Below are 12,684 nucleotides of genomic sequence, written 5' to 3'. Positions count from 1 at the left end.
TGAATTTTCGAGAGAAATAAGTAGCTCAGAGTGACTTACAGTGCTTTCTGGGCTCTCTGGAGGTGATGGGGACAGATCTGACGAGCAGTTTGAACTGGACACATCTGATCTGGGTTTTGCCTGGGCTGGAACCTGTGTTGAGTACGGGTGCACATAACTGTGGAGACCGTCCTCCGGGGTCAGGATGGGGGGACTGGAGAGTCCAGTCTGCTGCAGAGGCTCCTGAGGAACCAGTGGAGGAGTGGAAGGCATGGAGGGATGCATCCAGCTGGGATGACTGCTCTGGGGAAAACCATCCATCTGAGGTGTATGCTCAGGGCTGTGGTAGATGTTGTTCTGCACCGGGATGCCCGCTGAGGGGTACGGGACCTCGACTGGTGGGGCCTGGTAGTGTTGTTGGTAGACTGAAGGGTAACCCGACTGTGCGGCCATGTGAGCGGGTAGCTGGGGGTAGAAGTCTGGAAAAGAGGGCATCCCCTGTGTGGGCAGGCTGGAAGGAGGGATGAAAGACTGAGCCATGCTCATGGCCATGGAGATGACATTAGCCAAGGAGAACAGGGGCTGCGTGTGGGGGGGCCACATGTTGTGATGCTGAGGGGCAGGTGGGGACATGACGAGATTCTCAGTGCTGCCGAGGCTCGGGGTCTCACTGAGAGGACTTGGGGAACCGGGGGCTGACGAGGGAACAGAAGGGAAGGTGGGGTTACTGGCTACACGTGTGAGGGGAGGGTGGCCGGCTAGTTTGGGGGAACCCGGAGAGCCTGGGTACGGGAACGGGAAGTGACTGTGGCCCATGTAGGGTGAGTGGTAGTGCTGGTGATGGGGCAGGAGAGACGCAGGGTTGTGGTGGTGGTGGTGGTGGTGGTTCTGATAATGGAGAGGAGAGCCTGGAAGACAAAGATAAAAAGGAGCTTTAATTTGCTGTTTGAAGTCAGTTATTGAGGGTTTAAATTGTGCAAGAAAAAACATTTTTTCAGATTTTAGAATCAAAATCCTGACACATGAAATATATGAAGGATTCTACATGGGCTTGGGAATGCCTCGTAAAACTGTTGTTGAACACACTTAATTTACAAATGATCACTTTTTTTCTTTATGTGTGCTTTATACAGCATCACATCTTTTGGGGGAATTGGAGATCACCTGCCTAATACGTGTAAATCTGCACGGTTGCAGTGGAATATTGGACAGCGTTGATCCAGGGTGACATGTTAGATCACTCATTTTTCCTCTTTCCTCAAGTTTGCGGTCGGTCTAATTCTTCTTTCAGACCCCTTCCAAGACACACACCATGCAGAGTCTTTCCCGTACTTTCAAATAAAAGGGTTTCCATGATGAACAAAGACGTTTTGTTTAAAAGCAGCATCCGACTATAATTGCACACCGGGCTTACATGGCTGTGAGGGATCCAGCATCGATGGAGCGAGTGAAGCTGTTACGTTAGATGGAACACACGTGTACGCTTCGATCTGTCTTGATTTCAACAACGCTCCTTGGGGAATACTTAAGGACGCCAATGTCCTCGTGCCATCCATTGATTTGACATTTACCTCAACAATGGCTCCACAGTTATGAACCACGCCTCCTGTTGCTGATGATGCAAACCAGCCTCTACTTTTTTTCCATGCGGATGGAAACATAGGTTAGGCAACACTCTGTCACGGTGGCGGGAGGCCAAGAAGCACTGAAAAAGCAGCCGTGCAGCGGACGTCCAGCAGAGAGGGGACGCAGGACTAGAGGGGATGAGGATGTTCAGATGGCTGCTGAGGCTGAAACAGGGGGGGATATGGAGGACATGTGCTCTTTAATGCTCCTCCTGTGGGGAAGGAGACTCTGACGGGGGAGGAGGCTTTCTTGGAAATTCTGTAGGAGTTTGTGCTGGCAAACAGATGTTGCCGACCATAGCAGCAGTGGAGGAAAGCTCAGGCTCTACAGCGACAGCATTCACAGCTCCCTAAAAGCCAGAAAGCGCCCTTCAGGTGAGGTAATTACCCAAGAGGCCCTGCTGCAAGGCAGACACAGACGAAGGCTTTGAGGTGTAGGGGTGGCGGATGGCGCCATGCGAATGTCTGAACAATACCAAGAGCGGGCCCTGAGAAGGGGAGGGGAGGGGTTTTATGAGGTAGCTGAGCCTTGCTTCGACTTATTCTTTGCCAGAGGACTGTAACAATTTTTCAGTGTGCTGAAACAGTAAACAATGCTCGGCCTCTTCACGCAGGGACCAGAGGGAGGGCCGGAGGGGCTATTTACCTGGGGCGTTGTGGAAAGACTGTGAGCGTATTAGAGGTCGCCCAGGTGAAGTAATGTCTGCACTGAAGATGTCTCCACTGGGGCCGCGCACCCCAACGCTCGGGTTAGCCACACTAAAATCTAAGACAAGACACACACATGCATGAGTGGATGCACGTGCACATATGTTAGTTCACACAGACACACACACTTATCATGCACAAGATGCAACACACAACTTAATCTGCCATGCAGTGAGAATGACACACACTTAGAGGAACCGTTCACCCACAAATGACAATTCAGTCATTATCTATTCACCCCCCATGCTGATGGAAAGTCGGGTGAAGTTTTGTAGTCCACAAAGCATTTCTTGAGTTTCAAAACAGGGCTGCAGCATTCTGAAGAAACAACTGAAGTAGACATGAAATGCCTCCATACAGCTCGTCCAACGTAATCCAAATGTACGGAAGCCCAGATCTCAAAATTGATTTGAAAAGACATTATTTACACAGACCTCAGACGACATCTACCTCAGTTGGTTAGGAGAACGCTGCAACACTGTTTCGCTGTGAAGCTCCAGAAATGTTTTGTGGACTACGAAACTTCACCCACCTTTACATTATAATGTGGGTCAGTAGATAATGACCTCTGGGTGAACTGTTCCTTTAATGTTAATCGGTGAGTTTCAGACTTTCAGGAAATTATTAAAAAGGCAGACGTGAGATGTGTATTCACTTAATTCATATCATGTTTAGTCTCCTCGAGCACAAAATGATCCAGTTTGCTCTTAATGGCTGAATTAAGGTCATTAAACCAGATGAGAGACTTACCAGGCAGAGAGGAGGAGGAGTTGGTTCGAGGCAGGGTGTGACTGTGCAGATTAGGCTGTAAGAGAACACATTTGATGAAATTCACTCCACTTGTGTTCATTACTGAGAAAAAACGTGCACGTGTATTTGAGTTAAACGCTGGTTTTCTAACATGCTGCAATTCAGCTGCAGTACAAAACTACTCTGTGTGTTTGATCGCTGGAACTAATAGTTGGGTAGAAACTGGACCATGTCAATGTACAAGGTTTCTCCAGGCATCAGACGCTGGAGTGTAATGCTTTTTAAGACATGGAAAATCATTGAAACCATTTTTGTTCTTATTTAAGCATTGCAGGTAAGTATAAAGGTATGTAGTCTGTATGATGTCCCACTCAGAGGTCAGGTGTATGTAGGAATATGGTTATTACAGTGAGAAAGGTTAATCAAGGAAAGCAATGCATGGAAAGGGTAAAAAGACAGTATTAAGTTCAGTGGTCAGCGTAAAGATTTGTAAAATCAGAAATGTGACTTGAATGTGACTTTCGTGCAGAGAAGCTTGACTCATTTTGACAACAAGATATTGAAAGATGGATAAAATAAATTGGATAAAAATATTTGCGGTAATGAAGACCTCATGAAATTCACATTTATGACTATTCAATTATTTATAAGGACTTATATTTAGAAAACTGAAGACATTTAGGACTTTTTAAGGACCTGCCGACACCCTGATGTAGTTTTACTGTAGTAAAAAGTACATGGGTATTTTACAACGACAGCTTGACTTTATCCTGGTGACTCTTTCATGTTAAGGTTAGGCAAGTTCAAGTAATATTCACCCCCCCCCACAATAAAAAATACCAACACTTTGGGGAATTTAACATTAAATAACAAAAATAGAAGATTAGTTTGTTACAGAAAGAGTTTGGTTTCTCAAGTAAACCTTCCCAAACAAATCAATAAAGGATCTAAACCACTCTGGTAACCTCAGTTTAGCATCTTCATGCACACAGGATAAGTGTCTGAAAGTGCAGCTGCAAGCTACCGGAAAGCTATGAACTGTTTTTTTTTTTCTCAGTACGTTCCCATGGTCATGATTAGAAGCTCATTTTTGATCGACCATTACCATTATTATCATTTAGCTCAAAGCACTGCCTCACAGAGCTGCTAGCATGGCCGCAGACTAATGGTCTTGCTCTTTAAGTGTCAGGTAGAGGAAACAAGCAACATTTAGACAAGCACGGCTCTCCAGGGATTCAAGCTCCATTTATACGCAGTCAAGTCTCTTCCCAAAACTCTCAGAATAGCGCCCTACCTCAGAGCTACAACAGCCAGGAAAGAGATAAACAGATGAGTCTGTGGCCTTGTGGGTTTTTTCTTCCTGGCTTTAACTAGCGCGGTCTGGTTTTTTGGCTGGACGATGCTGGTGAGAGCAGCCATTAACGGCTCTTTGGGGATGCAGTGTTTTTATCAGGTGCTGGAGCGGAGCCAGGGGAGATTTGTCCGGTGTGGTTCAGGGTAATTATGTAGCCAGGGGGTCGGAAGGTAGCTGGCGATAGAGGTTTACTGCTCTTACTCGTCTCTATCATTCATGAAACATGCTTGATAATTTTTTTACTACGAGGCACAAAGAGATTTTGTTCTGGTGGAACATATGCTGGCAGAACAGACGCTTCTTTTCCTGATTAGGCATTAGGTCATATCTCGTACAGAGTGGCCCCGCTTTTCTTCCTGGAAGTCTTCATTTCACAGCTTCACAGGATCTCAATTCAGAAAGGTTCAATAAATCCAAACATGAATTATTTTAACCATCCAATGTGGGCAGATCTGCTGGAAAGTTCATTATGGCGCACTCCCTGGAAAGGATTTGTGGTTTTGGGAACAAATAAATGTAAAAAAAAGTCAGGCATGGGGTATGTTTCCACAAATCACAGGGTTTTATGACATTAGTGCTCTTAGTAACATGATGTTCTAACTGAAAGTGTTGCCTCAGGTGGCTTTAGGAACACTTAACCTCATCTCTTTAAGGGCACGTCTCAGGAGGGATTGTGGACGGTGAGGACAGTGTTTATTTCACCACTCTACAGCTTTCCATTTGCACCAGATTTATGGGTCCGCCTGAGATAAGCGCGGCTCGACGCACCGTAGCTTATGTAATTTATGATGATCAGACAGCACAGTAAAACACACGCTGCAGTTACTTCCTTTGTTCCCAGCGATCAGTGTTGTGGTGTGGATGACTGGAAAAGGAGCAGGTGCTGCTGCTGACCTGTGAGGAAGACAATGAGTTGACCCCGCTGTGGAAGGGAGGCTGAGGGAGTCGGTGCCCGCTGGAGTGGACTGGCTGCTCTTTGGTCATCAGAGACTCGGCACGTTTGATGATGTCGCCCATGCGGTGGATGAAGCCCTCCTTCTCTGACGGCAGGATGAACTCATTGTGCACCTGGAAGACAAAACGGCAATGACTGAATGGAGTATTCAGTTACTTTACTTAGGGAAAAGACGCACATTTTTTTACTCTTTACTCACTACATGTATTTGATAACTTTAATTACTAGTTACTCTGCAGATTTCATGTTGCATTCAAGCCAAGGTAGAGGATTTTTAAGCCAGAGCCCAAAGCGACGTCTTCAAATTTCCTCTTTTGTCCAACCAACAGCCCAAAACCCAAAGACTCTCTATTCACTGTCATAAATGACACAGAAAAACAACAAATCCTCACATTTGAGAAGTTGCAGCCAGTAAATTCAATCGTCTAACGAATAAATTATTTTTCCTTGGAACGCCTGATCGCTGCAGCTCTACTGTAAAGGAACACATAGAAGAATAGATGCTTCTAAGAATACCGGACCTATTTGTTGTTTATTTGTCCGTCCATTTATCAAATGAACCACCCAGACACACGCCCACCTCCCCTCAGTGATGCTTATCCTGAGGAAAATATCATAAATCATCTAATGTGACTTCACAACACAGCAGTTTGTCAGAGGCGGTTTGGACTTTTGCATATTCATGCAGTTTTGAGTGTTGCTGTGAATTGTGGGTTGGGGCGTGGTGACCGTTTCCTGTCAGTATGGCATAATTCAGCTCATTGAAAAAAATAAAAACCTTACACTGAGAACCACGGGGGCTGTTGTGATGCCAAACGCCCCCTGCTGAGCCAAGGCTCAGTAAACAAAAGCCCACTGTGTTTTTTAAGACTCAGGAAAACAGTATGTTCAGTGAAGTGCACACGCTGTCTCATCACGTACCTCTCCACGCTAATGAAGCTGAAAGACAATAACAGGGGGATGGGTGACTGCTTACCTGCGTCACAGAAAGTTAGATATACTATCAGCTGGACAAACAGAAGGCTGTTAACTGGAAGCAGGATGAATCATGTGTATGTCCAGCTGAGATAGAGGAATCTGTCAGACTTATCAGCTGACGTTTATTTCTGTCAAAATATTATAAAGTTCCAGGAGGCTCTAACAAATCTTTTGTCAAATATTTTCATTGTTTTAACTCTTAAATGTACAATGTGTGACGTCAGCTGCGTGGAGGTGTTTCCCCATCAAAACAAAGACGTTTGATTATGTTCTGAAGTAGCGTGGGATCATGGGAGTGGCTGTCTTTAGTGTTTAACAGCCACCATTGCTGATGACAATCTGACGTAGCTCAACATAAATGTTTACAGACAGGGTTTTATTCAGTGTTTAGTCACGTTTGCTGAGATCCTTCCTCACTCTCTGAAAATACGCGTTCGCAGGGGCGTCACGCAACACTTTCTAGTTTCACATGTCTGACCAACACAGGCTGCACCTTCACAACAACCAACATAAAAGGTCCAACGGTGGATATCCCAGATCAGAATCATCACCAAATTTGAATAAAAATTCACAAAAAATCAGTACCTTTCACAGCTAAAGTAAATAACAGGGGCAAACACAAAAGAATCTCCTGTCTTTAACCAGATCGAAGGGTTTCATGGTTAACATTCTGAAGAAACCTGTTGATGATTGCTTGGCCGGTGACTCATGACTCACCATGACAGCAGCGATGTCTTCAGGGTTATCTCCGTCCAGGTCAAACTTGAAGGTCACCATCTTGTCATTGTGCGTCTGCAGCTGACACTCCACCACCCGGTCCACTTTATCAGAGAGCTGCAGAGACAAGGGATCAATGGTTAATGACGGGTGACTGTTTACGCTCTAAACCACAGAGCAAAGTTAAACACAAGAGGAACAATGTATTTTTGTGTGTGAGCAAACATGTGTGTGAGTCTACTTTAAAATACAGTGTGTGTTGTGTTGTGGTGTGCACGCTCTGCTCCACTGTACTGTATGTGGTTATGCATGAGCTGTTTGTCTCTGCCTGCGGTCAAAACATGCTCATTAAAAGGCCGCCGAGTGTCCTGATCAGAGGAGAAATGTACTGTGGTGACCGGGGGAAGAAAAACATAACTACCGATAATGTTACATAATCAGGGTGGAGCTCCACCGCTCGCTCGTAATTAAAAAAAAACCCTTATTCAATAATTCAATCAATCCAGCTGCATGATTTATTTGTTTATGGCATGTTTATATGTGTTTTAATGAAGTTGAACTTTGGATTTATTGTACCCCTGTGATGCGCAGCCTCGAGCGCGCCCTCCTCCTGAACAGCTTCCCGGCGGTTCTCCTCGCGGCCGTTTTCTCGCTCTTCTCTGATAGGCCCTCGTAGCCGTCGCTCAAGCCTGAAGTCACATCGGAGGCGTAGCTGCGAGGAAACATCACATGCTTCTGGTTAAGAAATGCGCTCAAAAAAAGCCACCAAAACCACTCCTCATGCAGTAATTTCAAAGCAAATTCATCGTCAACAACAGAAGGAAATCCCTCACGGCTGATCATCTTCATCACACATAATAATAAGAGCACTTTGGAGTGTCAAACAAAGTCTTGATGCGTTGCAGCGGCGTGTCTCTTGGGTGTATAAACAATATAGTTTAAAGAGGACTGTTTAGAGTTCGGAGAAGAGTAAGCAACACATTCATATGAACTGTTGAGTTTACATAATGAAGTTTTAGGTTTCAGGGAACTGGAGAACATTCAGCTCGTTTTATAAAAAGCTTCGGTCGGCTAATTGCGTCTCTTGGGTCTTTTTGTATCGCTGTGGTCACAGACTCCCATCCATCCACAGGCTGCAAACATTTATAGGCTTGCTGGTTGGCAGCGTCCACTTGTCTCTATTTAAAAACCTCCACCTCACGGGTAACTTTAGTTCAAAGTGAAGCCTCGTTTTACCTTTAAACAATAAATACATGGAAATTAGACTCGACTGGATTCAAGATGTGTGTTGATAAAGCAAATTATTCCAATGTTTTGTTGAAAAGTCATTGGTAATCTTTTTATCAGAGGGAAACATGATACTCAGCTATCCTTGACGTTTATTTTAATCTACTACCGACAAGTCAGCTGAAGTGTCAATCATGCACAGGGTCCCCACATCTTCTTGAAGATCAAATTCAAGGACTTTTGAGGAATAGTTTGAGACATCGACTGAGGTAAATACAGTAGTTTGTTTGTGTGCAATGTTCATCATCATTGCATTGCTACAGCACAAACTGCAGATGAAGGGCAGGAAGTGATTTACGACATGTAAGCTGTGTCTCAATTCGGGGGCTGCCCGACAGAGACTGTCCCATGACGGATCCAACCGCTGCATCCCTCGCGGCCCATCCTGTACCAATAAACTGGTGACAGTTGGTTTTGTTTTTCCAAAAGACAACTATGGTAGATACACAGAGCGAAATAGCAGCTGAATGCAGTTCATGTCACTCAAATAGCTATTGATACAATGAATACTGTCCCAATACTGTCAAGGTTGCTATGCGTGTTGCCTGTCACTGTGTTTGTTCTCTAATTCTTAAGAAATTAAACTACATTGACATATTTTGTACTAAATACAGGAAAAGAACAAGATTTAGAGTAAAAAAAAAAGTCAGGATTTGCTGCTTTTTCTCATCATATCACTGTAAATTGAATATGTTTGGGTTTTGGACTGCTGGTGAGACATAAAAAGCGATCTGAAGATGTCAACTTGGGCTTTTCAAAATGTCTATTTTGCTCTAAAAACTATTTAGACTAACTAACAAAATGACAAGGGTGGGGTGGTAAGACCTTGAAAATAATACTGCCATATTTTAAAGTTTTATTGAATACAAGATACTGTATATATCTTCATATTTTAAAATCTCCTCAAAATCAAATATCCCAATAGTTCATCATAAAACTATATCCAAAATGTAAGAGGATATAAAGTCTAGTCTCATATCCCGATAATGAAGAAATATAATTGTTATACTGTGCAGCCCTACAAGGGATGAACAATCATTATTTGTAGCCTTCATCACATCATCATTATTAGAGACATTAAAGTCTCTGAACAGAAGATGGAGTCCAGATATAAACCTCTTAACACATAATCTATCGCCCATTGTCGGCTCCACATCCCACCAACGTGGAAAAAAGGGCCTCCACAACATCTGAGAGCCCGACACACAGAAACCTGCGAGGCTCCGCGCTGCCTCGCTGCAATAAAAACACAGAGCGGCCTGTCGATCGCCTCAAGCTTGTTGTCACAGCCCCACACATGTAGGAGGAGGAGGAGGAGGAAGAGGAGGAGGAGGAGGAGGAGGAGGAGTTACGGAGGGAAGACCAGACATTTCTACTAAAGTCACATTGATTTCCAGGTCTGTAACCTAAATAAAGAAAGGACTATTGAACTCTGCTGTTCCTCACATGTTTAAAGAAAGAGCAGCGTGAGGGGAGAAAGGAAGCCGGAGAGAGTTACCTGTCCACAGGGGAGTTGAATCCACTCGGGGACACTGAGGTGCCGTGTTCTGTGTTGTTGGATACAGCGATGCTCTATGAATAGAAAAGAGGGATGTTGTAAGGTGAAGGAGGATAAAGACTTCCATTGACTTATTTGTCGTTTGAGGTTTAGTACAAGACAGTAGGCAGGAAGCTTGTTCCCCACCCCACACTGAAAATTAATCCCAGAAGTTTTTGATGTAACGAAGATACGTCAACACAAAACGGCTCATTTATAACCCTGAAATCCCTTAGTTTGGTAATTAGCTTTGATAAAAATAGGCATGTGCATGATCATTGTTTTATATTCAGGGACAGCAATCTGACAATGTCAGGTGTTACTTTCCAACCATGTACTGTTTGTACATAACTCTCTGTCAGCACTGTTTCAGACTGAGTAAAGCTGATGAAGGTGGTCTCTCAATGTTTTGAAAAAGTCGTCCTTCTCGCCTCCAACCCCCTGCCTGCGCTCTCCACTCTGACAACAAGTTCCTCATCGAGGCCACTCACCGAGGGGAAGCGGAGGGCTGGGATGGGGAAACCGTTTGCAGTCGGCGTGTCGGTGTGTGGTGTGGGAGGTGTCGCGGGCGCGTTGAAGCTGCCGGCCTCCAGCGGATCCTGAAGCCCAGAGGAGCTCAGATAGCCGTCCGTCTCGCAGTCAGCTGTTTAAACAAAGGACATCAGCCATTAGCATGTGACCGACTGTGGCCTGACTAACTGACACAAACTGTACACACACATCTAATGACCCCAAACTGAGACACGCACAAACACAATAAAAACTGACGAGAATGAAGTGATTCACAAGGACCACCAAAAGGAATATCTGGGCTGTGGTTTTCTGCAGAAACTGAGACATTTTCAGTAACTACAGCGCAGCACACGCGCCAGCACCATGAGACTTACAGGGCTTGAATAATTTAGTTATCCACAGTTTCACATTTCACTGTACCCCTCCCATGTGCTCAGAGATCTGAACAGCTTTATATTCAATTGAACTGCTCAGCTAATGCAGTGAAAAACATCTGTCCCTCCAGAGTTTATGATGAGTTGTTGACCTGAACACATAATAAATCGCACTGTCAGAAGCTGAACTTTGTAACTCTTTTATGAACTTTTATGAATGAAGTTAAATTATGCAGGGGGTTTCAAACAGTGGTGGAATCTATCAAGTACGTTTACTCAAGTACTGAATCGAATTACAGTTTTATGATACGTTCAACGCAACTTCAACATTTCAGAGGGAAATATTGTACTTTTAACTCTTTTTTCATTTACCTGACAGCTACTAGTAACTTTTCAGATTACATTTTTCTTGTAAAACAACTTAAACTCAACTAAAATATGATGCATTGTTATAGATTAAACCACTCACAACACAATCTACTTCTTTTAAAGGATAAGTTCACCCAAAAGTGAAAATTCTGTCGTTATCTTCTGGTTTTTAAGCTGTTTTAAAAGCCCAAAAAGTTGAAAACGTTGTGCTTGAGAACATGGAAATCACCACAAACTTTTCACTGTATGTGTATATTAAGCGGCTCACAGTTAGCAGAGGACAGGCTGTTGTGGCGCATGTGGAAGTGCTGGTCAGCCTCGGGCTCCTCAGGCTCTGCAGGATAGTTGGAGCTGACGCCAGAGTCCACAGAGCTGGTGACGGGGGACAGGATGGGGGCCGGAGGTGTCAGGGCCGGGGTGGGGGACTCTGCTGCCACGACGTTGCTGACTCTGGGTGGAAGCTCTAACTCTTCTTCTATGGCTTCCTGCTCCAGCTTCTTCTTCCGCTCCTCCGCCTGCCGCCTCAGCTTCTCTCTCTGCCGCTTGATGGTGGTCACCCTGTCCCGTATGGCCTTGGCCACGAGCTTGAAGTCTGCCTCGCACACGAACCCGAGCACCACCTGCATAACAACATACAGGGATGGTCAGGGCACAACATGAATGCATGTGGATAAGTCACGGTGCATGGTGTGCTGCTGCAGTCTGTAAACAATCCATCCATGCCTGTTGTACCTAATGACCTGAGCCCAGCCTTGCATTTTTGTGCTAACAGCGTTCACTTTGTAAAACTAGCGTACATTGTGTACATTCTCTGTCATTCTGGAGTCTTGCACAGCCTCCAGTGTCCTGCAGCATATTCCTGCTGCAAAATGTAAACAATTTACACAAACAGGTTCGTCTTAGTGATGTAGTGACTTAGTGACAGTCTTTGATCTGACAAAAGCATTTTTGTGCTAACAACACATTCTTTAAAACCAGTGAACATTGTGTTCATTCTCTGTCAGTTTGGAGTCTTACGCAGCCTCTTGTGACACCCAGTCCTGCAGAGTGGGACACTCAGTCCGTACTTGCCTCTCAACACATAGTCAGATTACAGCAGATCGGCCGGACTAGATGTCCCCCGCTGATACCAAATTTGATCTTGATGAAAACTACCACAAAGAGGTAAACAAGTAAGGAATTGTGGCGTGCATTTTCATTAAAAGTGACCTCTACGGAGGGGGCTCTGGAGGACATAACAGCCTGTTTCGTAACGAGCAAGAGGGCCATTATATTATTAAAGACGTGACCTCGGCTGCTTCCTGAGACACGCTCTCACATTTCGAACGACTGATGATTAAATGTTGAGCTGTGCCCTTGACACACTCTGCACGGCGTTCTCTTTATGGGCTGGAGCTCCTTTCAGAGTGTCTGCTGTCATAACAGCACCGTAAAAGAAGCATAATGATGCCAGGGTGCATTAGTGAGCCTGCTTTCACTCTTTGGGGTCAAGTGTCAGAAGAAAGATAAGAGAAACGTCTACTTCAGTCATAATGTCA

The 12,684-nt window shown here is 44.7% G+C and overlaps 1 protein-coding gene across 1 annotated transcript in view; it reads right to left on the bottom strand.

Moving 5' to 3' along the window:
- The window catches only part of wnk4a (WNK lysine deficient protein kinase 4a), a 45,629-nt gene that overhangs the window by 5,725 nt on the left and 27,220 nt on the right, over nucleotides 1–12,684 (bottom strand). The window contains exons 8-15 of the mRNA XM_073490246.1: nucleotides 11,415–11,766; nucleotides 10,382–10,533; nucleotides 9,852–9,925; nucleotides 7,643–7,778; nucleotides 7,067–7,183; nucleotides 5,311–5,484; nucleotides 3,063–3,117; nucleotides 40–887 (exon numbers count right to left, since the gene is read on the bottom strand). Coding sequence (XP_073346347.1) covers nucleotides 40–887; nucleotides 3,063–3,117; nucleotides 5,311–5,484; nucleotides 7,067–7,183; nucleotides 7,643–7,778; nucleotides 9,852–9,925; nucleotides 10,382–10,533; nucleotides 11,415–11,766 — 1,908 coding nt within the window. The remainder of the gene's footprint in view (nucleotides 1–39; nucleotides 888–3,062; nucleotides 3,118–5,310; nucleotides 5,485–7,066; nucleotides 7,184–7,642; nucleotides 7,779–9,851; nucleotides 9,926–10,381; nucleotides 10,534–11,414; nucleotides 11,767–12,684) is intronic.

This window comes from Pagrus major, chromosome 20 (genome assembly GCF_040436345.1).
Source record: "Pagrus major chromosome 20, Pma_NU_1.0".
Classification (NCBI taxonomy): Eukaryota; Metazoa; Chordata; class Actinopteri; order Spariformes; family Sparidae; genus Pagrus; species Pagrus major.
Note: the sequence above shows the minus strand (reverse complement) of the source record. Positions and strands in the feature narration are given on the sequence as shown.